This window comes from Lichenostomus cassidix, unplaced genomic scaffold (assembly GCF_008360975.1).
Source record: "Lichenostomus cassidix isolate B80296 unplaced genomic scaffold, HeHo_3.0 HiC_scaffold_40, whole genome shotgun sequence".
In the NCBI taxonomy this organism is placed as follows: domain Eukaryota; kingdom Metazoa; phylum Chordata; class Aves; order Passeriformes; family Meliphagidae; genus Lichenostomus; species Lichenostomus cassidix.
This window is the reverse complement of record NW_028147459.1, coordinates 269,294-293,306: the sequence shown is the minus strand read 5'-3', so window position 1 is coordinate 293,306 and position 24,013 is coordinate 269,294. Positions and strand designations below refer to the sequence as shown.

At 64.9% G+C, this 24,013-nt stretch overlaps 5 protein-coding genes across 10 annotated transcripts; 4 read left to right on the top strand and 1 right to left on the bottom strand.

Moving 5' to 3' along the window:
• The first annotated feature begins 97 nt into the window (after positions 1 to 97).
• On the top strand, positions 98 to 3,300 carry RNASEH2C (ribonuclease H2 subunit C). Of its 2 annotated transcripts, none has more exons than XM_085046558.1 (4): positions 98 to 270; positions 564 to 694; positions 810 to 929; positions 3,049 to 3,300. In XM_085046558.1, the coding sequence occupies exons 1-4, from the start codon at positions 135 to 137 to the stop codon at positions 3,298 to 3,300; spliced, it is 639 nt and encodes a 212-aa protein (XP_084902684.1). In that variant the 5' UTR covers positions 98 to 134. The 2 variants fall into 2 exon arrangements, with proteins under 2 accessions (XP_084902684.1, XP_084902685.1); XM_085046559.1 differs by lacking the exon at positions 3,049 to 3,300 and adding an exon at positions 1,027 to 1,336.
• KAT5 (lysine acetyltransferase 5) lies at positions 1,341 to 8,270 on the bottom strand. 2 transcript variants are annotated; one of them, XM_085046447.1, is made up of 14 exons: positions 8,187 to 8,270; positions 7,970 to 8,036; positions 7,495 to 7,563; positions 7,019 to 7,155; positions 5,985 to 6,164; positions 5,205 to 5,285; positions 4,613 to 4,687; positions 3,998 to 4,246; positions 3,535 to 3,624; positions 3,288 to 3,428; positions 2,949 to 3,042; positions 2,300 to 2,459; positions 1,905 to 1,986; positions 1,341 to 1,557 (listed from the first exon to the last, which is right to left on the bottom strand). In XM_085046447.1, the coding sequence occupies exons 1-14, from the start codon at positions 8,193 to 8,195 to the stop codon at positions 1,423 to 1,425; spliced, it is 1,569 nt and encodes a 522-aa protein (XP_084902573.1). In that variant the 5' UTR covers positions 8,196 to 8,270; the 3' UTR covers positions 1,341 to 1,422. The 2 variants fall into 2 exon arrangements, with proteins under 2 accessions (XP_084902573.1, XP_084902574.1); XM_085046448.1 differs by lacking the exon at positions 5,985 to 6,164.
• RELA (RELA proto-oncogene, NF-kB subunit) lies at positions 8,262 to 13,959 on the top strand. The gene is made up of 11 exons (XM_085046445.1): positions 8,262 to 8,426; positions 8,789 to 8,839; positions 8,936 to 9,084; positions 9,520 to 9,668; positions 9,928 to 10,019; positions 10,424 to 10,552; positions 10,886 to 10,990; positions 11,232 to 11,444; positions 11,910 to 11,990; positions 12,308 to 12,394; positions 12,617 to 13,959. The coding sequence occupies exons 1-11, from the start codon at positions 8,417 to 8,419 to the stop codon at positions 13,171 to 13,173; spliced, it is 1,623 nt and encodes a 540-aa protein (XP_084902571.1). The 5' UTR covers positions 8,262 to 8,416; the 3' UTR covers positions 13,174 to 13,959.
• Positions 13,960 to 14,166: 207 nt separating this feature from the next.
• On the top strand, positions 14,167 to 16,932 carry DRAP1 (DR1 associated protein 1). The gene is made up of 7 exons (XM_085046560.1): positions 14,167 to 14,326; positions 14,757 to 14,829; positions 14,998 to 15,091; positions 15,295 to 15,414; positions 15,923 to 16,010; positions 16,132 to 16,214; positions 16,536 to 16,932. The coding sequence occupies exons 1-7, from the start codon at positions 14,285 to 14,287 to the stop codon at positions 16,663 to 16,665; spliced, it is 630 nt and encodes a 209-aa protein (XP_084902686.1). The 5' UTR covers positions 14,167 to 14,284; the 3' UTR covers positions 16,666 to 16,932.
• Positions 16,933 to 18,453: 1,521 nt separating this feature from the next.
• LOC146422354 (solute carrier family 22 member 6-A-like) lies at positions 18,454 to 23,802 on the top strand. Of its 4 annotated transcripts, none has more exons than XM_085046401.1 (11): positions 18,454 to 18,580; positions 19,837 to 20,484; positions 20,699 to 20,802; positions 20,942 to 21,096; positions 21,381 to 21,549; positions 21,630 to 21,753; positions 21,826 to 21,941; positions 22,325 to 22,539; positions 22,781 to 22,889; positions 22,987 to 23,190; positions 23,557 to 23,802. In XM_085046401.1, exons 2-11 carry the CDS (start codon positions 19,858 to 19,860, stop codon positions 23,636 to 23,638), a joined length of 1,905 nt encoding a protein of 634 aa, XP_084902527.1. In that variant the 5' UTR covers positions 18,454 to 18,580; positions 19,837 to 19,857; the 3' UTR covers positions 23,639 to 23,802. The 4 variants fall into 4 exon arrangements, with proteins under 4 accessions (XP_084902527.1, XP_084902528.1, XP_084902526.1 ...); XM_085046402.1 differs by having other exon boundaries at positions 18,467 to 18,580; positions 19,816 to 20,484; XM_085046400.1 differs by having other exon boundaries at positions 18,467 to 18,580; positions 19,780 to 20,484.
• The last annotated feature ends 211 nt before the right edge of the window (positions 23,803 to 24,013 follow it).

Here is a 24,013-nt window from a genome sequence, read left to right as displayed (position 1 = left end):
GAGCCGCCTCTCCCTCGGCCTCGCAGCGCCTCACTCCCCATGGGCGCCGCCATGTTTGTTTCCCTATGGGCGCCGCCATGCCGCTTCCGGCGCGCCGTGTGACGTCACTTCCCGCTCCCTCACGGCCCTCAGCGATGGCGGTTCGGGTCCGAGTTCCCCCCGCGCTCTCCCCAGAGCCGCTCCCCGCTCAGCTGCTGCCCTGCCGCGTCCAGCACGACGGGCCCGCGCCTGTGGCCGCCTTCCTGCGGGTCCGGCCCGGCCCGGGCGGCGGTGAGGGAGCGGAGGGATCCTTGGGGGGCGGTTTGGGTTTGAGGCGGTTTGGGTTTGAGTGGCGAGGGAGGCGGTTTGGGTTTGGGGGAGTTTGGGAGGGTTTTTGGGATGGCGGCGCACACAGGGGGGTCTTGGGGAGCTCGGGGAGGTGGTCAGGGGGATCTGGAGTTGGGGGATGTCGGGTTTGGGACGAAACTCGGTGTTCCGGGGGGTTGGGATGGAATGAGTGGGTTTGGGGGTCCCAGGCAGGTTTGGGGGTCTCTCTCCCCCTCATTTTCCCCCTGTTTCCCCAGAGCTCTGGGCCTCGTTCCGGGGGCGCCGGATGGGGGGTCGGGAGCTGCCGCTGCCCCCCGGCTACAGGGGGGTCGTGCTGCGGGGGGAGCAGCCGGGAGAGACCCCGCTGTGCGAGCCCGGGGACCCCCAGGTGAGGCTGGGCAGAGCTCCCCACGACCCCTCCGTGGGGCAGAGATCCTCCTTTCCCCCTCCCTTGGGGGGTCTCAGCCCCCCGTTCCCCCCCGACCTTTGCCCTTTGCCCCCAGGCCGGCTGGGTGACAGTGACAGGGACCTTCGGGACCATCACGGACTGGGGGGCTGATGCTGCACCCCACCCTGACCGGGGCCTGGCCAGAGCCCTGCAGTGGGCACCTCTCGCCCAGGCTGTGAGTTTGGGTCAGGGGTCACGTTTGGAGGGTCTGGGTCACATTTGGGGTCACATTTGGGGTCCCTGAGCCCCCCCTCACCCCGCCCCTCCCCCAGCTCCACGCCCCCGTGACCAATGACAGCGATGAGGAGGCGGAGTCATGAGAAGCCACGCCTATCTGAGAAGCCACGCCCACAGAGGGTAGAGTTGATGAAAGCCACACCCCTCATTGACATCAATGGACTGGTTGGTGCCCCACCCGGTGTGGGTGGAGCCTGTTGTAGCCACGCCCCTCATTAATGCAGCCGACCACACCCAAGGGGGGGGTGTGGCCTACATTGAACTGGTGCCTTAAGCCCCACCCAGTGTGGGTGGAGCCTGCAGAAGCCCCACCCCTTCCTGCTCAATAAAGAATTTCCAGCGCCAGGTGTGGGCGTGGCCAGGCGGTGTTTAATGAGTGGCACAGGTAGCGGGGTGGGCGTGGCCTGGCGGGGCGTGGCCGGGGCGTGGCCTCACCACTTGCCGCGCTTGCTCCAGTCCTTGGGGGTGAAGTGCAGGCACTTGGCGTCGATGCGCAGGAGGCGCTTCAGCATGGCGCGCTCGTGCCCCTCCACGATGTCCTCGGAGAGCGTCAGGATGTACTGACCCTGCAGGTGGGACAGGTGTGTCAGGATGTACTGACCCTGCAGGTGGGGACAGGTGTGTCAGGATGTACTGACCCTGCAGGTGGGACAGGTGAGGGACAGGTGTGTCAGGGTGTACTGACCCTGTACAGGTGGGGACAGGTGTGTCAGGGTGTACTGACCCTGCAGGTGGGGACAGGGGTGGGACAGGTGTGTCTGAGGGGGACACAGGTGTGCACAGGTGTGCATAGGACGACTAAGGGGGAACACGACAAGGTATTTTGGGATCCCCCCGAGATGTTTCAGTGCCCCCCAAGTATTCTGGCATCTCCCCAGGTGTGTGGGTTCCCCCCAGGTGTGTCGACCCCCACCTTGTAGTAGTTGATGAGGTTCAGGTACTGCAGGGTGGAGATCACATCCTCCTTCTTGATGCTCGTGATCTCGCTGATCTCACTGGGGGAGGGGGAAATGAGGGGGGGCTGCAGCCCTGAACCCCCCAGACCCACCCCGGGAGCCCCCCGACACCCCCAGACCCCTCAGGACCCTCCCTGACACCCCCAGACCCCAAAACCACCCCCAGACCCCCCAGGAATGGGACAATGGAGGGGTGGCATCCCCATGTGTGGGCGTGGCTAAAGGCAAGGTGGGCGTGGCCTGGAGGAGCTGCTGGCCCCAATATTTGGTGTTGATTAGTGGTGGGTGGGGCTTTAGGAAGGGGGTGGAGCTTCGGGAAAGGGGCGTGTCCCCAGAAAGGGGCGTGTCTCACTTGATGGTGATCTGGGGCCTCTCCCCCGCCTCGGCCTTGAGCCCCATGAGGATCTCCAGGATGGTTTGGGACCAATAGCTGCGGTAGGAGAGAAGCCCCAAATCCGAGAGAGGCTTCTCGGGGGTGCCTGTCTTGCCCTCCACCTTGGACAGCTCGTAACCTGCGGGGACAGGTGAGGGACAGGTGAGGGATGGGCTGGGACAGGTGAGGGACAGGTGGGGAACAGGTTTGGGACAGGTGAGGGACAGGTTTGGGGTTTGGGGGTCCTTGGGGGTCATTCCCACCCACCCCGATATTTTTAAGGCTTTCTCAGAGGCCTTTCAGTGGATTTTTGAGGAGGTTTGTCCTTAAGGAAGGGTCTGTGGGGTTTCACAGGGATTTGGGGGTATCACGGGGGGGTTTTTGGGTTCACAGGGATTTGGGGAGGTCTCAGGGGGTGTTTTGGGTTCACAGGGATTTGGGGAGGTCTCAGGGGGTGTTTTGGGTTCACAGGGATTTGGGGAGGTCTCAGGGGTGTTTTGGGGTCACAGGGATTTGGGGAAGTCTCAGGGGGTGTTTTGGGGTCACAGGGATTTGGGGAGGTCTCAGGGGGTGTTTTGGGGTCACAGGGATTTGGGGAGGTCTCAGGGGGTGTTTTGGGGTCACTGACTGAACTCGATGAGCAGTTTGCCGTAGCCCCGGCGCTGGTACGGCGGCAGGGTCAGGATGCAGGCCACGTTGTAATCCTCAGTTGACTCCTTCTCCTGCAGGAATCCCCGGGGATTGGAGCCCAAAATTCCCCAGAATCACCCCAAAAACCCTCCTGGGATCATCCCAAACCCCACCCAGGGATTGCACCCCAAAAACCCCCCAGGATTATCCCCAAAAACCCCAAGATCACCCCAAACTCCCTGGGAGCAGCACTTCAAAAGCCCCTGGAATCACCCCAAAAACCCCAGAGACCACCCCAAAACCCCTTTTTCCCTCCCCAAGCCCCCCAAAAGCCCACCTTGGAGAAGTAGCCCACGATATGGAATCCCTTGCAGTCGTACTCGGTCATGACGTAGAACAGGAAAGGATCAGTGTCGTAATAAAGAGTTTTGTGATCCAGGAAACACTTGGCCAGGAGGCAGAGATTTTGGGAATAACTCTGGAAAAAGGAATCCCGTGGGGTCAGGGGGTGTTGGAGTGGGGGGAACCCCCAGGAGCCCCCAAAGCCCCCTCCTCACCCTCCTCACCCTCCTCACCCTCCTCACCTTGTTCTTGCGGCCGTCGATCTCGAAGAAGGAAATTGTGCCTTTGCGGTAAATCTCATTGCCAGGGGGGTGCCTGAGGTCACACTTGGTCTGGGGACGGATTTTGGGGGGTTTTGGGGATTGGGGAATGGAAGGGGAATATTGGAGGAGAAAAGAGGGAGGGAAGGGGGTGAGATTGGGGGGGAAAATAGGGGGGAAGAAGAGGGTGGGGAGGTAAAAGGGATAAAAATTGGGGGTTGAGGATTCCCAAATCTTCCTAGAGATGCCCCAAATCAGGGATTACCATGTCCAGGCTTGTTCTGGCTCCCTAAATCCCATGGAACTCCCCCAAAACTCCCCCAAATCCCCCCAAAATCCCAGGAATTCTCCCCAAATCCTCCCAAAACGCCCCCAAATTCCCCTGGAACGTCCCCAACTCCCCCCGAAATCCCGAGCATTCCCCCCAGATCCCCAACCCCCATACCAGGTGCCTCTGGAGGCAGCGCAGGCTGTGGCCATACTTGAGGCAGAACTCGCACAGGTAGAGCACAGGTAGCCCTGTCAGCTCCTGCGGGTAAGGCGAGAAGTACCAGGGCTTGAGGCGATGCCTGCCCAGCTCGATGCACTCGATGTTCTTCATCCTGGTCACGATGTCGTCGTGGCTGCGGTCGGACACCAGGCTGCCGGTCATCCTGGGCGCCGAGGGAGCTCCGTCCGACGAGTCCTGTGAGTCCTGGGGTGTGGGGATGGGGGTCAGCGCTGGGCCTGCCTCAGTTTCCCCATTTGCAGGGGATTTGTCCCTATTTTCAGGGGATTTGTCCCTATTTTCAGGTGTTTTTTCCCCATTTTGCAGTGGTTGCTCCCTGTCTCAACCTCCCCTCTTTCAGGTGATTTTTCTCTCTTGTTTCTCCTGGGTTCCAGGTGATTAAAAAGTGTTTTATTGACTCCACTTCCTCTCCTGTGCCTCAGTTTCCCCATTTCCAGGTAGTTTTCCCTCTCTTGTTTCAGCTTCTCTGAGTTAAAGGTGCTTAAAATCCTAGTCCCCGATGTCCCCAATGTCCCCTCGTTGTCCCCAATGATGTCCCCTCAGTGTCCTCACCTCGTCTGTCCCCAGACACGCAGATTTCCTCTTCCGGCCAGGCTGAGCTGCCACTGCTCGGCGTGCAGAGCCGTTCTGGGGGGAGAGGGGAGTCAGCACCCCAAAAACACCCCAAAACCACCCCAAAATCCTCCCCAACCTCCCCAAAATTCTGCAAAATTCCCAGGGTTTGGGGCGCCCCAGGAAATAAAAGAGGATTACTGGTGGGTTACTGGTCAGTTACTGCTGTGTTATTGGTGTTAATGGTCAGTAACTGGTTGGTCACTGGTGTCACTGGTCAGTTCCTGGTGTATTACTGGTCTAACTGACGACTTACTGGTGTGTTACTGGTCACTTACTGGTGGGTCACTGGTGTTACTGGTGTGTCCCTGGTCAGTCACTGGTGTATTACTGGTCAGTCACTGCTCTAACTGGGCACTTACTGGTTTTCCCAGAGCTATACTGGTGTAACTGGGGAGCTGCTACCTGTGCCTGGTGTGACCGCGAAGTGTCCGAGCAACTACTGGAGGTTACTGGTGTTACTGGGCAGGGCTGCTGCCGCTGCAGGGCCTTACTGGTGTTACTGGGCCATACTGGGAGGCGCTGGGCTCACCTGGGGGAAGACGGAGGCCTGGGAGGTCTCGGTGGGGGCAGGGACAGGCGTGGCCGGAGACACCACCTCGACCTTGCGCTTCTGGGGGGACAGCGCGGCCTCCCAGTTCATCCCAGTTCATCCCAGTCCCTCCCGGTTCATCCCAGTTCAACCCAGTCCATCCCAGTCCATCCCAGTTCATCCCAGTCCATTCCAATCCATCCCAGTCCACCCCAATCTCTCCCATCCCATCCCAGCCCCTCCCATCCCTGCTGCTGGGGGACAACTGGGAGCAGTGAGAGGCTCTGGTGTCCCTTCCCAGTGCTCCCAGTGTCCCCTCACAGCCCCAGTGTCACCCCAGTGCCCTCCCAATGCTCCCAGTGTCACCCCAGTTCTCCCAGTATACCCTGGGGAGGGGAGGCTCAGGGGACCCCGGGCTGTGGGGACAGGGATGGGGACCCTCTGGGGACAGGGACAATGACAGGCACTCTCTGGGAACTGGGAACCACTGGGGACAGTGACCTGTTGGGGACAGTGACACCCTGGGGACAGAGCTGGGGACCCTCTGGGGTGAGGGACACCCTGGGGACAAAGATCCTCTGGGGACAGTGACCCTCTGGGGACAAGGACATTGCCAGGAACCCTCTGGTGCCACCACAGGTGACAAAACCCCCTGGAGCCAGCAGCTGCCAGTCAGGGCTAATGCGACCTCACAGGGGCTACTTCTGGGGTCATTTCTGGGGCCGCTGGGGACACTGGGGCTGTTGGGGACACTGGGGACCCTGGGGACCCGGGGGTTACCGTGGGGCGCTGGGGGGGCTCGGCCTCGCTCTCCTTGGGCAGGTGAAAGCGGAGCGTGATGGGCCCTGGTGGCCCTGGTGGCCCCGCTGGCCCTGGTGGCCCCGCCGGTGGCCCCGCTGGCCCCGGCAAGCTCTTCCCGCTGGCAGGGGCCACCGGCAGCGCCAGCTCCAGGCTCTTCCTCTGCGCCGGGAGGAAGAGGAGGCGTTTAGGGGGACGGGGGGGACAAGGGGGGACACGGTGACAAAGCCACCGCGGCTGGGGACCCTCCCGTCACCCCCCGGGTCCCCTCCTCGGTGACAGCGGTGGCCCTGAGGGCTCCTAAAGGGCTCAGGGATGTCCCCAAGGTCCCTTAAACGGGTTGGGAATGTCCCCAGGGTCCCAGAGAGGGGCTGGGGATGTCCCCAAGGGGTCGGGGATGTCCCCAGGGTGTTCAGAATGTCCCCAAGGTCCCTTAAAGGGGCGGGAAGTGTCCCCAGGGTCCCTTAAAAAGGTGGGAAATGTCCCCAGGGGTCCCTGAAGGGGCTGGGGATGTCCCCAAGGGTCCGGGGTGGCCCCTGGGTGGGTCCTGGGATGTCCCTTAGGTCTGGGTGTCACCACCCCCCAAGGGGTGTCCCCAGGGATGTCCCTGCCATGGGGGTGAGTGTTCCCCTGCGGGGGTTTGGGGACTCCAGGTCTGTCCCCAGTGGCTCCAGTTGTCCCCTGTCCCTGTCCCCAAGGCTGTTCCCCATCCTTACATTGTCACCTGTCCCTGCTGTCCCTGCACTGTCCCTGAGCTCTCTCCCTGTCGCTGTCCCACCCCCCAGGGCCACCCCTTCCCTCACTCTCCTGTCCCCCTGATGTCCCCTCTCCCCATCCCCCTGTCCCCCTGATGTCCCCTGTCCCTCCACTGTCCCCGTGATGTCCCCTGTCCTCCCAGTGTTCCTTTCCCACTCCCCCTGTCCCCTCAATGTCCTCTGTCCCCCATCTCCCCCTGTCCCCCCTGCTGTCCCCAGTGTCCCACGTGCCCCATCCCCGTGTCCCCAGTGTCCCCTCACCGGGTCCCTGTCGGGGGAGCCAGGCCGGGAGCCGGGCAGCCCGTTCTTGGTGGGGGTCTTGGCCTCCTTCCGGGGCACCTGGACCCTCTTGAGGTCCAGCCGGTCATGGGTCACCCACTCGTCCAGCCGCTTGTTGACTGGGGACAGCAAGGGGACACGATGGCACCTCGGGCTGTCCCCCCACAGCCCCTCCGGGACCCCCTGGGTCCCCACCCCCCTCCTGGGGACGCTCAGGGTGACAGGGGCACCCCAATGTCCCACCCGTGACCCCTCGGTGACCCCCTGCGGCCTCCCCATGTCCCCACCCCATTCTTGGGGACACTGTGGGGACACACTGGGGGTGACACAGGGGTGCTGAACCCCCCCAGACCCCTCTGTGTGCCCACCCCGGCCTGGGGGACCCCAGGGGGGCTCTCCCCGTGTCGTCCCCGTCCCTCCCTGTCCCCTGTCCCTCCCTGTCCCATGTCCCCACTCACAGTCGATGTAGTGCACGTAGAACAGCTTCCTGCCGCTGATGTCCTTCACACTGAGGATCTCGGCCAGCGCTGGGGCGAGCGGGGGGTCACCACCCCCTTCTGGGGACCCCCGAGCCCCCAGACCCCCCGGGAGCCCCCAGACCCCCCCGGAGACCCCAAAACCACCCCGGAGACCCCAAACCACCCCCCCGCCCCCGCCCAGGCTGTGCCCCCTCCCCACACGGTCCCTCCTGTCCCCAAACCCTCCGGTGACACACAGTGCCCCTCCCCCTCCTTGGGACCCCCACCACCCAGGCCACGCCCCTCCCCAGGCCACGCCCCCAAACAAACACCGCCCTCATAACAAACCCCGCCCCTCACACAGCCCCGCCCCTTTCCCCTCACGAGGCTCCGCCCCCTCCCCGCTTCCCGCCCTTCCCCAGCCCCGCCCCTCCTCCCCATTGGCTCCCCCCGGCCCAAGCCCCGCCCCACTCACGCCACTCATCCTCGTTGTCCTGGTTACGGCGCAGCACGGGCAGCCGGCAGCCCTCGGACACCTCCCCCTGCGGGGGCGGGGCCTCGTCAGGGCCGGGGGGGCCCCAGAACCCCCGCGGGGGGCTCGGGGGGTCCCCAAACCCTTCCGGAGGCTCCCTGAAGCCCTCGGCGGGCTCCCCAAACCCCCTCCGCGCTGCGCCCCCCCGCCCGCTCCCCACCTCCGCCATTTTCCTCCCGGCCTCCGCTTCCGGCCGGCCCGACGCGCTTCCGGGACGCGGCCACGCCCCTTCCGCTTGTGCTTCCCCGTTAGGCTCCTCCCCCCGCCGGGCGGCCCGAGGGGGCGTGGCCTTCCCGGCAGCCGCGGAGCTTCCGCAGCGAGCAGCGCGCCGCCGCCAGCGCCGGGACCCCCGGGACCCCCGGGACACCCCCGGGACCCCCCAGCCCCGCCATGGAGGAGGGTGAGTGCCGCACCTCGTGTCGGGATCCCCGCGGCGGTTCCGCCCCGCGTGCCGCCGGGGGCTGCGGGGCGAGCGGAGGGCGAGGGCGCTTTAAGGGGGGCGTGTTTGGGGGGGGGCGGCGCCCTGGAGGGGCTGAGGGGTTTGGGGGCGACACCCCCTTTAGTGCGAGCTGCCCTTAATGCGACCCCCGTTAATGCGACCCCCGTTAATGACACCCCTCTGGATGCGATGTTCCCGTTAATGCGACCCTCATCATCCCGAGCGATGCCCCTTAACGCGACCCCCCCCTAACGCGACCCCCCTTCAGCGGCAGCACCCCATAAAGCGCTCCCCCGCTAACGCGACCCCCGTTGTGCCCCCAGTGACCCCCCCGGATCTCCTGCCCTTCCTGCTGCAGGACTGGGGCGCTCAGGGTAAGTGGGACCCCCGGGAATTGGGGCGGGGGGTTCCCCGCGGGTGGGGGGGGTTGGAGGGGATTTTGGGGCTCACGGGACCGCCGTGCCCCCCAGAGGCGGGGGGGGGAGCGCCGTACGTGGAGATCCTGGAGCAGCCCAAGCAGCGCGGGATGAGGTTTCGCTACAAGTGCGAGGGGCGCTCGGCGGGGAGCATCCCGGGGGAGCACAGCACGGAGACCACCAAGACGCACCCCACCATCCGCGTGAGTGCCCCAGTACAGACCAGTATAGACCAGTATAAACCAGTAACTCTGAGGGACCCCCCTGAGCCCCCCCAGTGCCCCCATCCTCGGGGAGCACAGCACGGAGACCACCAAGACCCTCCCCACCATCCGCGTGAGTGCCCTAGTACAGACCAGTACAGACCAGTATAGACCAGTAACTGTCAGAGACCCCCTGAGCCCTCCCAGTGCTCCCCCACTGTCTCCCAAGACCCTCCCCTCCATCTGCATGAGTCCCCCAGTGCATCCCAGTACAAACCAGTATAGACCAGTAAGTGCCTGGGACCCCCCCTGAGCCACCCAGCACCCCCATTCCTGGGGGGCTTCATCACCCACCTCCCCCAGACCCACCCGCCCTCCCCACTGCCCTCCCAGTGCAAACCAGTGCGAACCAGTGCGAACCAGTGTCCCCAACAGGTGAACAACTACCGGGGCCCGGGGCGGGTGAGGGTGTCACTTGTCACCAAGGACCCCCCGCACCGCCCCCACCCCCACGAGCTGGTGGGCAAGGACTGCAAGGACGGTTTCTACGAGGCTGAGCTGTCCCCAGAGCGCAGCATCCACAGGTGGGAACCCCAAAAACGGGGAGACCCCGAAATGGGGGGACAACCCCGCAGGGCGGGTGGGAGCAGCTGAGAGAGGGGGAACCCTCCCAAATGTGAGGAACCCCCCTGTGGGGCAGATGGTATCACCCAAAATATGGGAGACCCCCAATGGGGCAGGTGGGATCGCCCAAAGTAGGGGGAACTCCCAAAATAGGAGGAACCCCAAAATTTGGGGTTCCTGTCCCGGGGTGACCTCTGACCTCCCCAGTTTTGGGGTCAGTTTCCAGAATTTGGGGATTCAGTGCGTGAAGAAGAGGGAGCTGGAGGCAGCTGTGGCCGAGCGGATCCGCACCAACAACAACCCCTTCAACGGTACTGGGAGGCACTGGGAGGGAGCTGAGGGGGACTGGGAGGCACTGGGAATTACTGGGAAGGGGGACTGGGAAGCACTGGGTGAGACTGGGAAGAGTCTGGGGGGACTGGTGGGCACTGGGAGTTACTGGGAGGTTTCTGGGGAGCACTGGGGGGGTCCTGGGGTTGCTGGGGGTGTCACTGGTGCGTACTGGGCTATACTGGTCTGCACTGGGCAGCACCAGTGGAGCAGTGTGGGGGTGGGTATGACCTGGGGGAGGTCACTGGGGGATTCCTGGGAGTGCCAGTTGTTTGTAGTGGTTTATACTGGTGTGTACTGGTTGATACTGATCCATACTGGTTTATACTGGTGTGTACTGGTTGATACTGATCCATACTGGTTTATACTGGTGTGTACTGGGCAGTGCCGGCCGAGCAGCGAGGGGGTGAATACGACCTGGCCGCGGTCAGACTTTGCTTCCAGGTGTGGGTGAGCGGCCCGGGGGGGCTGCGGCCACTGCCCCCCGTCCTGTCCCAGCCCATCTACGACAACCGTGAGTGGGGACCCCCTGTGACACCCGGTGACACCTGTGTGACCCCTGTGTGACCCCTGTGACCCCTGTGTGACCCCTGTGTGACCCTTGTGACCCTTGTGTGACCTCTCAGTGACCCCCGTGTGACACCTGTGTGACCCCCTGTGTGACCCCTGTGACCCCTGTGTGACCCTTGTGACCCCTGTGTGACCTCTCAGTGACCCCTGTGTGACACCTGTGTGACATCTGTGGTCTCTATGTCCTCCTGCCCCTCAGCATTCCTCTGTGTCCCCCCTGTCCCCCCGTGTCTCTCTGACCCCGCGGTGACCTCCCCGCTGTCCCCGCTGTCCCCAGGCGCCCCCAGCACGGCCGAGCTGCGCATTTGCCGCGTCAATCGCAACTCCGGGAGCTGCCGGGGTGGGGATGAGATCTTCCTGCTCTGCGACAAGGTCCAGAAAGGTGAGGGGACATCACAGACCCGGGGACATCCCAAACCCCTGGGGACATCCCGAACCCCTGGGGACATCCCAAACCCTTGGGGACATCCCAAACCCCTGGGGACATCCCGAACTCCTGGGGACACCCATATCCCAATCCCCCCATCCCAGTTTTCTCATATCCCCATATCCCAATCCCCCATTCCCCAAATCCCCACATCCCCCACTCCCGGTGTCCCCACACGCTCTCCGTGTCCCCGCAGAGGACATCGAGGTTCGTTTCTGGGCCGAGGGCTGGGAGGCCAAGGGCTCCTTCGCGCAGGCCGACGTGCACCGCCAGGTCGCCATCGTGTTCCGCACGCCGCCGTTCCGGGACGCGGCGCTGCGCGCGCCGGTGACAGTGCGCATGGAGCTGCAGCGACCCTCCGACCGCCAGCGGAGCGCCCCGGTGGACTTCAGATACCTGCCCCACCAGGGTGGGCTGGGGAGGGGGCTGCGGGGGGCTGTGGGGTCTTGGTTGTGGGTCTGGGGTCACTTTGGGACGTTCCTGGGTCACTTTGGGACATTCTTGGGTCACTTTGGGACATTCCCGGGTCCCTGGAGTTGCAGAGCTCCCATAGACTTTGCTACCTGTCCCACCAGGGTGGGCTTGGCTGGGGGGCTACAGGGGGCTAGGGGCACTTAGAGGGTTCTTAGGGTGAATTTGGGGGCTCTGGGGTCCTTTTGGGACATTCTCAGGTTCCCCTTTGGGGACCTTTGGGTCCTCACTGTCACCCTGGGACACTGTCTGGGTTCTCTTGGGGTCACTGGTGTGACTGGGGGGTCACTGGGTGTCACTGGGAGGTCACTGGGGGGGTTTCCCGGGGTCTCAAGGAGGTGACAGGGTCTGACTGGGATCTGACTGGGAGCTGACTGGGAGCTAACTGGTGTTACTGGTGCAGGGGACCTGCAGTGCATCGAGGAGAAGCGCAAGAGAACCAGAGAGACTTTCCGCTCCTTCGTCCAGCGCAGCCCCCTGCCCGGTGGGGGCTTGGGGGATTGTTGGGGTCCCTGGGGGGCATTGGGGGTTCTGGGAGGGGTCTGGGGAGGGGATTTGGGGCACCCTGGGAGGGTTTGGGGTCGCTGAGGGGTCTGGAGGGGCATTGGGGGTGCCTGGGGGGTCATTGGGGGGTTCTGGGGGCGGTCAGGAGGGAGAATTGGGAGGATATTGGGGTCTCTGGAGGGTATTTGGGGTCCTAAAGGGGGAAATGGGGGTCACGTGGGGGATATTGGGGGGAAATTTGGGGTCCTTGGGGTTTTTTGGGGTCCCTGACAGTGGGACCCCCATTTCCCCCCCCAGCTCCGGCGTCCAGCGAGTCGCGACCCCCCCGGCGCATCGCGGTGCCCTCGCGACCCCCCCAGGCCCCCCAGAACCCCCCCAGCGCCGGTGAGCGGGGAAACTGGGGGAACTGGGGGAACTGGGATTGGGGAAACTGGGGGAACTGGGATTGGGGAAACTGGGGGAACTGGGGGAACTGGGATTGGGGAAACTGGGGGAACTGGGATTGGGGAAACTGGGGGAACTGGGGGAACTGGGATTGGGGGAAATGGGGGAAAATGGGGGGAATCGGGGGGGTCGAGCCCCTCACTCACTCCTCTCCCCCCCCAGCCTCCTCCTTCTCCTTCGGGGGCCCAGGGGGGCTCTTGGGGGGCCCAGCCCCCCCCGAAGCGGAGCCCCTGGCCGAGGCGCTGCTGCAGCTGCAGTTTGAGGAGGGGTCCTCCCAGCTCGGGGGGGCCGGGGGGGGCAGCACGGCCCCTCCCTCCGTGGATTTCGGGGCGCTTTTGGGGGATTCCCCGTTCCCTCCCCTGGACGCCATCAACGCCGCCGACGTCCAGCGCCTGCTGGGCCCCCCCGACCCCCCCGCGGCCTTCGGGGACCCCTGCCCCGATTTCGGGGGGGGCTGCGCCGAGCTGGGGGCTGCCCCCCCGGAGCTGGGGGTGCCCCCCCCCATGCTGATGTCGTACCCCGAGGCCATCGCCCGCCTGGTGCAGAGCCAGCCCCCCCCGGGGGCTCCCCCCGAGCTGGGCCTGGGGGGCGCCGAGCTGGGGGGGCTGGGGGGGCCTGACCTGGGCGGGCTCGGGGGGCTCGGGGGTCCCGAGGATTCGCTGCCCTCCCTGGGGGACCTCGACTTCAGTGCCTTCCTCAGCCAGTTCCCCTCCTCCTGACTGGGAGGGACTGGGGGGACTGGGGGGCTGCAGGGAGGGGGCTGGGGGGGACTGGGGGCTACTGGGAGGGCTTTAGGAGGGACTGGGGGTCACTGGGAGGCTTTTCGGGGTTACTAGGATGGTTTTAGGGGTTACTGGGTGTTACTGGGAGGGCTCTAGGGGGGACTGGGGGTCACTGGGAGGCTTTTGGGCTTCACTAGGAGTTACTGGGAGGCTTTTTGGGGTTACTGGGAGTTACTGGGAGGCTTTTTGGGGTTACTGGGAGTTACTGGGAGGCTTTTTGGGGTTACTGGGAGTTACTGGGAGGCTTTTTGGGGTTACTGGGAGGCACCTGGGGGTTACTGGGACTTACTGGGAGTCACGGGGAGGATTTTGGGGTTTGCTGGGAGGTTACTGGGGAGCACTGAGAGGTTTGTAGGGGGTACTGGTGCTTACTGGGAGTCACTGGGAACATTCTACGGTTACTGGGAGCTACTGGGACACAACTGGGAGTCACTGGGAGTTCTCTACGGTTACTGGGAGGGTTCTGAGGGTTACTGGGAATTCTCTGCGGTTACTGGGAGCTACTGGGAGGACACCAAGTGCCTACTGGGAGCTACTGGGAAGCTCTTTTGGGGTCCCCCTTCGCCCCGCCCCCCCGGGACACAGCAGCCAATGGGGACGCAGCCTCCCCTCCCCCCGCACTAGCCCCGCCCCCACCGAAGTGCCTGGGGGAGGGGCCAGCCCCGCCCCTCCCCTCCCCCCCGCTGGGGTCGCCAATAAACAGTCCAAGGCCTTTGATTGACAGCTCAGGGGCGTGGCTTTGAAGGGCGCGGTCGAGGGGGCGGGGTTTGGCGTGTTTGGGGGCGTGGCCTCGCTGGGGGCGTGGCTCGGGCGGAGGGGGCGGGGTTTTGTTTTGGGGGCGTGGCCAGAGCGGCACAGCCCAGCGCGGGCGGAGCTCCCGCCGGAAGGGGCGCGGCCTCGTCCCGGAAGGGGCGGGGCGGGGCGCGCCGGGGAGGCCGCGGCGGAGCGGAGCGGGGCCGGGAGGGCCGGAGCGGGCCGGGAGCGGCGGGGCCGAGCGGGGCCGGGCCGGGCGGGAGCCTCCGGGAGCGCCGGGCTCAGCGCGGCCGCCATGCCGAGCAAGAAGAAGAAATACAACGCGCGCTTCCCGCCGGTAGCTGCTGAGGGGGACAGGGGGCGAGCGGGGTCGCCATGGCAACGGGGAGGGCGGGGTCCGGGAGAGTCTCCATGGCAACGGGGAGGGCGGGGCGGGGTGACCATGGCAACGGGGGGGCGGGGCGGGGGGTCACCATGGAAACCGGGAGGGTGGGTGCGTGGGAGGGGTCATGTCACCATGGCAACCAGGGCGGGAGCATGAGGGTCACCATGGCAACGGGGGCGCGGGGCGGAGCCTGGGGTGGGCGTGGTTTGGGGGGACACGGTCACACCTGAGGGTCCAGGTGTGGGGGGCGTGGCGTAGAGTGGGCGGGGCTCTGCAGGTGTGGTGTGGTTCAGGTGAGGGCGTGGCTCAGGTGAGGGTGTGGCTCCTGAGGGCGTGGCTCAGGTGTGGGCGTGGCTCAGGTGTGGGCGTGGCTCTGTGGCAGGCGCGGATCAAGAAGATCATGCAGACAGACGAGGAGATCGGCAAGGTGGCAGCAGCTGTACCTGTCATCATCTGTATCCTCTGGCACACCTGGGCAGCCCTGGGACCCCCAAAGTGTCCCTGCTGTCCTGGAGATCTGGGGGGTGTTGGGGGGAAAGTCACCTGTATCCCTGGGGGAGGTCAGGGAGGGTCACCTGTGTCCCCGGGGGTCACCTGTGTCCCCGAGCTCCTTAGCCTGGCAGCACGGGCGCTGGAGCTCTTCCTGGAGTCGCTGCTGCGCAAGGCTTGTCACGTGACTCAGTCCCGCAACGCCAAGACCATGACGACGTCTCACCTGTGAGTGTCTCACCTCTGCTCACCTGAGCTCACCTGAGCTCACCTGAGCTCCCCCGCCTGGGGCACCCTGGGGGGGGGAGAAGGATCCCTGACACACCTGGGGCAACTTTTGGGGCAGGGTGGGGCCTGTCCAGGTGTGCTGGGTGTGGTTGGGTGGGCGTGGCCTGTCCAGGTGTGGGCGTGGTCTGAGGCTCCGCCCACAGGAAGCAGTGCATCGAGCTGGAGCAGCAGTTCGACTTCCTCAAGGACTTGGTGGCTGCAGTGCCTGACATGCAGGGGGACGGCGATGACCCCCATGGGGACGGCGAGAGGGGACCCCGCAGGTGAGACACACCTGGGGACACACCTGGATACCTGGGGGTATCTTCAGGTACTGTGGGGACTCTCTGGCATAGCTTGGGGACATCTGAGGGACACTTGGAGACACCTGGGAGACACAACTGGACACCTGGGGGACACTTTGGATACCTGGGGGACACCCCTGGCACCTGGGGGATACCTTAGGGCACTGTGGGGACACCGTGGGGCACCTGAGGGACCCTGCAGGTACCTCAGGGACACCCCAGGGAGACACCTGCAATCCCTGCAGTGTCTGCCGGGAGAGTCAGGGAGGTTTTGGGGTCAGGGGTGTCTGGGGCAGTTTTGGGGTCGGGGGGGATCAGGGGCAGTTTTGGGGTCAGGGGGATTGGGGGCAGTTTTGGGGTCAGGGGGATCGGGGGCAGTTTTGGGGTGATTGGGGGCAGTTTTGGGGTGATTGGGGGCAGTTTTGGGGTCAGGGGGACTGGGGGCAGTTTTGGGGTCAGGGGTCTCTAACCGGTTGGTCTCTCCCAGGGGTCGCCGGCCGGGCAGTGGCCGCAAGAATGGAGGTCCTGGGGCCAAGGGGACCCCGAAACAGTCGGGGACAGACTCGGAGCAGGAGGTGGGGTGGGGTCCCGAGGATTTTGGGGGCTCTGGGAGCCCTGAGTCCCCTCTGGGGGTTTGGGATCCCCTGGGGCTGGGGAGGGCTCTGGGGTCCCTCATTGTCACCCCCTGACCCCCAGGAGGAGTCTGAGGACAGCGACAGCGATGGCGACGAGGAGACAGCGCAGCCCCCCCCGGCCCCTCCCCCCCTCACCTTCGCCAGGTGCGCCTGGGGGGGGCAGGGAACACCTGGGGCTGATTTGGGGGGGGCAGAAACACCTGGGGCAGATTTTGGGGGAGCAGAAACACCTGGGGTTGATTTTGGGGAGCAGAAACACCTGGGGCTGATTTTGGGAGGAGTTTGGGGGTTCCTCCCCCACCTGGATCCCTGGGGAGGGTTTGGGGGGCTTTGGGTTGTGCCGGGGGGGTGTGTGGGGGGGTCGGCGGTGCCCCCCCATGTCCTTAGGGGGGGCACTTGAGGGAATTTTGGGGGTAAATTGGGGATTTTTTTGGGTTCCCCCCTCACTGCCCCCTTTTCCTGCAGCCCCGGCGTTCCCTTCGCCCCCCTGGGCCCCCCAACCCTCCCTGGGGGTCTCCCTGGGGGGCTCCCCCCTGCCCCAGGCCCCCCCCGCGCCCAGGAGGAAGAGGAGGAGGATGAAGATTATGATTCCTAGCGACTTCACCCCAAAATTTGCCCATTTCTCCAGGATTTCCCCTTATTCCAGGGTTCGGTGCCACCTCCCAGCAGGGCCTCACTGGGAGCTGAGCCTGGCGCCAGTTTGGGGGGGCTGGGGGGGTACTGGGAGCACTGGGAGCCCCCTGGGCACACCTGGGACCCCTTTTTGGGGGTGGGGGCACGGGGGGGTCACCGGGGGCTGATTTTGGGGGCGTCGGCTGAGTCGGGGGTTTTGTATCGACTCAATAAAGTTCCTGTTTCCATATGGCTGCTGGGGGATCCCCCAAAATCCTGGGACCCCAAAATCCTGGGATCCCCAAACCTCTGCGTGTCCCCAGAAGTCCCCCTGAATCCCCAAAAATTCCCCTGAATCCCCAAAAATTCCCCTAAATCCCCAAAATTCTCCTGAATCCCCAAAATCCCCCTGAATCCCCCAATTCCCCTGAATCCCCCTGAATCCCCCAATCCTCGTTTCCCTTCTCGACCACCCGAGGGCGGCAGAGACCCTGTGGGTCCCTATAGGGGCTATAGGGGGCTGTGGGGGCTGTGGGGTCACACGGACCTATAGGGCGGTTATGGGGTCTATAGGGGGTCTGTAGGGGTCTGTAGGGAGGGCTGTGGGGGTCTGTAGGGGTGCAGTGGGGTTGTAACAGCCTGTAGGGATCTGTAGGAGAGTTACAGATGTTTATAGGGCATTGTGGGTATCTGTAGGAGGGTTCTGAGAGCCTATGGAGGCGTTATGGGGTTGTGTAGGGGCGTTAGGGGATCTGTGGGCAGTTATGGGGTCCATAGGTACCTGTAAGGGAGATAGAGGGACCTACAGGGGCAGCGAGGGCTTAAAGGATCTATAGGGACCGGAGGGTTTGAGAGGGAGGTGAATGGAGCCCTATAAGCCCCTCTAGGGGCTCTCAGGGCTCTGTGGGGTCATTTGGAGGCTCTATAGGGGATCTCCTTGGGCTCCTCACCCCCAGAGGCTGTTCAGGGGCTGCTGGGGGCTCTGTGGGGTTCCCGGGGCTCTATAGGGGCTCTATAGGGTCCCTCAGGTGCTCCTCAGGTGCTCTCGGGAATCCATAGAGGCTCTTGGAGCTCTTTAGGGGCTCTCGGGGGTCCCTTGGGGTCTGGGGGGGACAGCGGCAGGTCTGGGGTGTCCCTAGAGGTGGGGAGGGGCTGTGGGGTGCCGATCCATCGGGTCTGTGGGGTGCCGATCCATAGGCTCTGTCCCCGCAGGGTCTGTCCCCGCAGGCTCTGTCCCCACAGGCTCTGTCCCCGCAGGTCTGTCCCCATAGGGTCTGTCCCCATAGGGTCTGTCCCCGCAGGGTCTGTCCCCGCAGGTCTGTCCCCGCAGGGTCTGTCCCCATAGGCTCTGTCCCCATAGGCTCTGTCCCCATAGGCTCTGTCCCCGCAGGTCTGTCCCCGCAGGGTCTGTCCCCATAGGGTCTGTCCCCGCAGGTCTGTCCCCGCAGGCTCTGTCCCCACAGGCTCTGTCCCCGCAGGGCCTGTCCCCATAGGCTCTGTCCCCGCAGGTCTGTCCCCATAGGCTCTGTCCCCGCAGGCTCTGTCCCCGCAGGTCTGTCCCCGCAGGTCTGTCCCCGCAGGCTCTGTCCCCATAGGCTCTGTCCCCATAGGGTCTGTCCCCATAGGGTCTGTCCCCATAGGCTCTGTCCCCGCAGCTCTGTCCCCGCAGCTCTGTCCCCGCAGGCTCTGTCCCCGCAGCTCTGTCCCCGCAGGGCCCCGGGCGCGCGGGCACGGACAGCCGGCGGCGCGCAGCTCCCCCCGCGGCGCTGGAATTCGCCCCCTTCCCCCCCCGCTAATCCCGGTGGCACCGAGAGCGAAAAAGAGACCAAAGAGCCGAAAGATTTTCCCTCGTTGTGTAACGGCGAGAGAGAGAGAGAGAGAGACAGCGACGGCGACAGGTGGGACAGCGGGACAGGGACAGGGGGACAGGTGGGGACAGCGACAGGGACAGGTGGGGATGGGAAGGGACAGGGACAGGAGCACAGGTGGGGACGGGGATGACAGGGACAGGTGGGTCTGTGGGGGAGCAGGTTGGGGACGATGCGGGGGACAGCCGGGATGGGGACAGCAACCAGGACAGCGACATGGACTGTGCCAGGAGCACAGGTGGGGACATGGGGGGACATAAAGGAACAGGTGGGGTGTAGTACGGGGGACCTCAGGGACAAGGGGGGACTTCAGGGACAGGGACAGCACCAGGAGAACAGCTGGGGACAAGAGAGGGACATCTGGGGACAAAGCGGGGGGACAATTCTGGGGGACGACGGGGGACTCCTGGCACAGGGGGACAGGGGGTCTGGGTGGGGGACATTGTGGGGGACATGGGAACAGGGTGGGGACATTGAGAGGCGCGATGGGGACATGGGAGGGTCTGGGGACATCAGGGAGGGGGTATGGGACAGGTTGGGGACACCGGAGAGGGGTTGGGGACATTGTGGAGGGGACATTGGATAGGGTGGGGACATCATGGGGGGACACTGGGACAGACTGGGGACACTGAGGGGCATGGTGGGGGCATGGGGGGATGGGGGACATCACTGAGGGGACATGGGACAGGCAGGGGACATCGTGGGAGGACAGTGGGATAGGTTGGGGACATGGAGGAGAAGGGTGGGGACATCACAGAGGGGACTCTTCACCTTGGGGACACAGAGTCACAGCTGGCCGGATGTCCCTGTCCCCAGGGAGCCGCAGTGGGGTGGAGCAGGGACAGGGACACGCTGGGAGGGGATGGGGACATCAGGAGGGGTTGGGGACGTGTGACGCAAGTGGCGACACAGTCCCCAGTGGTCACCACGTCCCCTGCCCTGTGTCCGCTGTCCCCACGTCCTGGTGGCTCCCGGTGGTGTCCAACCCCTGTCCCGTGTCCCCACGTCCTGCTGTCCCCATGGGTGAAGCTGTCCCCAAGCCCTGGTGGCCCTGTGCTTCACGGTGTCCCCACTGCTGATGAAGTCCCAATGGGTGGTGTTGTCCCCATGTCCTGAGTGTCTCTCTGTCTGATGGTGTCCCTGCGGTTGACAGTGTCCCCACGGTTGATGGTGTCCCCGTGGGTGGTGGTGGCCATCCCCACGGGTGACACTGTCCCCCTGAACAGCAGTGTCCCATGTGTGTCCAGCAGTGTCTCTCTGCCCAGCGCTGTCCCCCTGTCCCGCAGTGTCCCCGCAGTGTCGCCGCCATGCCGTTCGCGGCGGTGCTGGCGCAGGTCGGTGGCCTCGGCAGGTTCCAGGTGCTGCAGACGGCGCTGCTGGCAGTGCCCATCCTGCTCATGGCGAGCCACAACCTGCTGCAGAACTTCACCGCCGCCGTGCCGCCGCACCGCTGCCGCGTCCCCGCTGTCCCCAGCGCCACCCCCGCGGGGACCGGAGCCACCCCGGCGTCACCCGGAGCCACCCCCGGTGCCACCACAGCGGCCGCTCCTGGCACCTCGAGGGCCTCTGACGCCATCCTGAGGTCACCTGGTGGCACCTTGGGGTCACCTGATGCCACCCCGAGGTCCCCCGATGGCGTCCGCAGCGCCGGTGACACCCGTGTGGCACTCGATGGCACCGCGGGGTCCCCTGCCGCTGTCCGTGTCCTGCCCGATGCCACCTGGGGCTCCTCCAATGGCAGCCTGGGGCCCACCGGTGCCACGCTGGGGTGGCCCAACGTCACCCTAGGGTTCCTCGATGTCACCTTGGGGTCCTGCCGGCGCTACGTGGTGTCACCCCCCGCCAATGGCACCGCTGTCCCCCGGGCCACCGAGCCCTGCCGCGACGGCTGGGACTACGACCGCAGCATCTACGTGTCCACCATTGTCACCGAGGTGGGGACAGGGACAGGGGACAGGGAGGGCGGGGAGGTGACCCCGGTGGCCCTGGGGGGGACAGGGAGGGCGGGGAGGTGACCGCGGTGGCCCTGGGGAGGCAGGGGGAGGGATGGGAGTCGGGATGAGGTGTCAGGGAGGGAGGGATGGACAAGAAGCAGGGAGTGATGGCTGCGGGGACAGGACAGCCACCCTCTGTCCCCTGTCCCCGCAGTGGGACCTGGTGTGTGGCTACCGGCAGCTGCGGCAGATGGCCCAGTCCATCTACATGGCCGGAGTCCTGGTGGGCGCCCTGGTCCTGGGGGGTCTCTCGGACAGGTGAGGGCAGCAGAGACACACCGTGCCTCAGTTTCCCTCTGGGGCTCTGGATAGCCCATCCCAGGCGGCTCCCGGTGGCTCCCTGTGGCTCTGGTGGCTCCTGGTCACTCCTGGTCACTCCTGGTCACTCCCACTGCAGGTTTGGGCGCAAGGCCATGCTGATGTGGTCCTACCTGCAGCTGGGGGTGATGGGCACCTGCACAGCCTTCGCCCCCAACTATGCCTCCTACTGCGTCTTCCGCTTCGCCGGCGGCATGGCACTGTCCGGCTTCGGCCTCAGCATCGCCTGCCTCGGTGAGGGACACGGGGACAGCCCAGCCGGGGGTGGGGACATTGCTGTGGCCACGGAGGGGACAGTGGGGTGGCTTTGGATGGGGACAATGCAGTGGCTATGGGTGGAGACATCTCCATGGCCTTGGATGGGGACAACCCAGTGTCCATGGGTTTGGACATCACTGTGGCCATCGGTGGGGTCACACGCGTGGACACCTCTGCCCACGCTGGGGAGGCCGTGCTGACCAGGAGTGTCCCGGCGCCGTGGGGACGCCCTGAGGCAGCCGTGTCCCCTGTCCCCGCAGTGGTGGAGTGGATCCCCACGCCCTACCGCGCCATCACCGTGGCCATCACTGGCTTCGCCTACACGCTGGGCCAGATCATCCTGGCCGGCGTGGCTTACGCCGTCCCGCACTGGCGCTGGCTCCAGCTCTCCGTGTCGCTGCCCTTCTTCGTCTTCCTCCTCTACTCCTGGTAGGACGTTGGGTCCCTCGGGGAGGCCGCAGGGCCGCGGGGGGCGTGGCCGTGCCTCAGTTTCCCCCGGCCGGCCGCAGGTGGTTGGCGGAGTCGGCGCGGTGGTTGGTGCTGTCCGGCAAGGCTGACCGGGCGGTGAAGGTCCTGCAGCGTGTGGCCACCTTCAACAACAGGAAGGAGGAAGGGGGGAAGATCACCGTGGAGGTCTGATGGCCCCGGGGGGGTGGGAGGGTTGGGGTCACTCCAGCCCCCCAACCTCTGCCGCTCCTCTCCCAGATGTTGAGGTCCAACATGAAGGAGGAGCTGGCGGCTCTGAAATCCTCCTACACCGTCTCGGACTTGGTCCGAACTCCCGTGATTCGCCACATCTTCTTCTGCCTCTCCATCGTCTGGTGGGGCTGGGGGCGTGGGGGGGCTGGGCTGGGGGCGTGGGGGGGCTGGGCTGGGGGTGTGGGGGGGCTGGGCTGGGGGCGTGGGGACAGGGAGGGAGAGGGGGAGCGGTGGAGGGAGAGAGGGATGGATGGATGGATGGTTGAGGACATGGGCAGATGGTTGGAGACATGGATGGATGGACAATGGACAATGGATGGACAGGTGGTTGGAGAACTGGTCAGACACATGGATGAAGGGAAGGATGGACACCTGGACACCCAACCAGTGACCCCATCTACCCAACCGCCTCCCACCTCTCCCCTCCTACCCCTGCCACCCCTGTCCCCTCCTGTCCCAGGAAGGTGACACCACCTCAAGGTCCCCCTGTCCCACCTCACTCCAGGTTCTCCATCAGTTTCTCCTACTACGGCCTGGCCATGGACCTGCAGAACTTTGGGGTCAGCATTTACCTCATCCAGGTCATTTTCGGCGCTGTTGACTTCCCGGCCAAGGTGGTGGTGACAGTGTCCCTGAGCTACGTGGGCCGGCGCCTGTCGCTCATGGTGGCCCTGTTCCTGGCGGGGCTGGTCATCGTGGCCAACATCTTCGTGCCCGCAGGTCAGTGTGGAGGGGACGGAGGGTCTCCTGCAGGAGTCTGAGTGACCACCAGTGTCCCCAGCCTGTCACGTGACTTCAGCCATGGTTCCATCCACATCTCCAACCACCCAGCTCCCATCCCTGCATCTTCCCTCCCTCCCTGTCCCCACCTGTCCAAGGTGTCCCCGTGTCCCCTGTGGTGTCCAGTCCCACAGTCCCTGTGTCCCCTGGTGTCCAGCCCCGTGTCCCCGTGTCCCTGCAGAGCTGCAGACGGTGCGCACGGCGCTGGCTGTCATCGGCAAGGGTTGCCTCTCTGCCTCCTTCAACTGCGTCTTCCTCTACACCACCGAGCTCTACCCCACGCCCATCAGGTACCCGCGGTGGGGCAGGTCCCTGTCACCCCCCTGTCACCCCCTGGGGTGGCCTGTGACCCTCCCGGACACCCCCCTGACCCTCCCGGCGCCACAGGCAGACAGGGCTGGGCTTCGGCAGCACCATGGCGCGCGTCGGTGGCATCGTGGCGCCGCTGGTGAAGATGATGGACGAGTACTACCCCTTCCTGCCCCCGGCCGTGTACGGCGTGGCCCCCGTGGTGGCAGCCGTGGCCGCCGCGTTCCTGCCGGAGACCCTCAACGCACCTCTGCCCGACACCATCGAGGAGGTGGAGAACAGGTGAGAGGGGAGAGGCAGGGAGGAGAGGTGGATGATGGTTGGATGATGGACAGTGATGGATGATGGACAATGGTTGGATGATGTTTGGATGATGGACAGTGATGGATGATGGACAGTGGTTGGATGATGGTTGGATGGATGATGGTTGGATGATGGACAATGATGGATGATGGACAATGATGGACAACCCCAACCATGGAGAGGTTCTGGGAGCAGCTACACCTGGACGTTGAGGGACATGTGGTTGGGGATGCTGGCAGAAGAACGAGTGCTGTGATTGGCTGAATGCCCAGCCTGGGCCACTCCCCCCATCCATGACCCTCCTCCTCCTCCTCCTCCTCCTCCTCCTCCTCCTCTCCCCTCCAGGGCCAAGCAGAAGCCATCAGGTGACCCCAAGGAGAAGATCGCCCTGCAGCCCCAGGATGGACCTCCCCTGAAGGAGGCCTGAGGGACCCTGGGGTGGACACAGTGCCCCAGCCCAGGCCACCAGCGGCCACCACCCCGGGGGTCCCTGCAGCTCGAGGGGGGACAGGGGAGAACTCGGTGGTGACCGGTGACCTCCTGGTGGGGCAGGGACATCAGGGCAGGAATAAAGCAGCTCTGGTGGGGACACGTCTCGGGGTCTTATCTGAGCCCCCCTGGGTCACCCCAACAGCCTGAGGTCATCTCCAGTGGGACAATGCCCAAGAATTGTCCCCAAGGTCAACTCCAATGGTGGACAGCGGAGAACCCCTTTTGCTGAAGGTCACCTCCACAGGAGGACACCCCACAGCCCTGTCCATCACTGAGGTGGCACCCCAGACCACCTTATTAATGACACTTC

Coding starts and splice junctions, on each gene's coding strand:
- LOC146422354 (XM_085046400.1), top strand. CDS start 19,786: ATGTGTGTCCAGCAGTGTCTCTCTGCCCAGCGCTGTCCCCCTGTCCCG. Junction 21,754..21,825: donor GGGGGAAGATCACCGTGGAG/GTCTGATGGCCC, acceptor CTCCTCTCCCAG/ATGTTGAGGTCCAACATGAA. Junction 22,540..22,780: donor CAACATCTTCGTGCCCGCAG/GTCAGTGTGGAG, acceptor GTGTCCCTGCAG/AGCTGCAGACGGTGCGCACG.
- KAT5 (XM_085046447.1), bottom strand. Junction 4,247..4,612: donor CGTGTCTGGGGACAGACGAG/GTGAGGACACTG, acceptor CCCACACCCCAG/GACTCACAGGACTCGTCGGA. Junction 1,558..1,904: donor ACCTCATCAACTACTACAAG/GTGGGGGTCGAC, acceptor TCCCACCTGCAG/GGTCAGTACATCCTGACGCT.
- DRAP1 (XM_085046560.1), top strand. CDS start 14,285: ATGCCGAGCAAGAAGAAGAAATACAACGCGCGCTTCCCGCCG. Junction 14,327..14,756: donor ACAACGCGCGCTTCCCGCCG/GTAGCTGCTGAG, acceptor GCTCTGTGGCAG/GCGCGGATCAAGAAGATCAT. Junction 15,415..15,922: donor GGCGAGAGGGGACCCCGCAG/GTGAGACACACC, acceptor GGTCTCTCCCAG/GGGTCGCCGGCCGGGCAGTG.
- RELA (XM_085046445.1), top strand. Junction 8,840..8,935: donor GCAGGACTGGGGCGCTCAGG/GTAAGTGGGACC, acceptor CGTGCCCCCCAG/AGGCGGGGGGGGGAGCGCCG. Junction 11,991..12,307: donor CCAGCGCAGCCCCCTGCCCG/GTGGGGGCTTGG, acceptor TTCCCCCCCCAG/CTCCGGCGTCCAGCGAGTCG.
- RNASEH2C (XM_085046558.1), top strand. CDS start 135: ATGGCGGTTCGGGTCCGAGTTCCCCCCGCGCTCTCCCCAGAGCCGCTC. Junction 271..563: donor CCGGCCCGGCCCGGGCGGCG/GTGAGGGAGCGG, acceptor CTGTTTCCCCAG/AGCTCTGGGCCTCGTTCCGG. Junction 930..3,048: donor GGGCACCTCTCGCCCAGGCT/GTGAGTTTGGGT, acceptor CTTCTCCTGCAG/GAATCCCCGGGGATTGGAGC.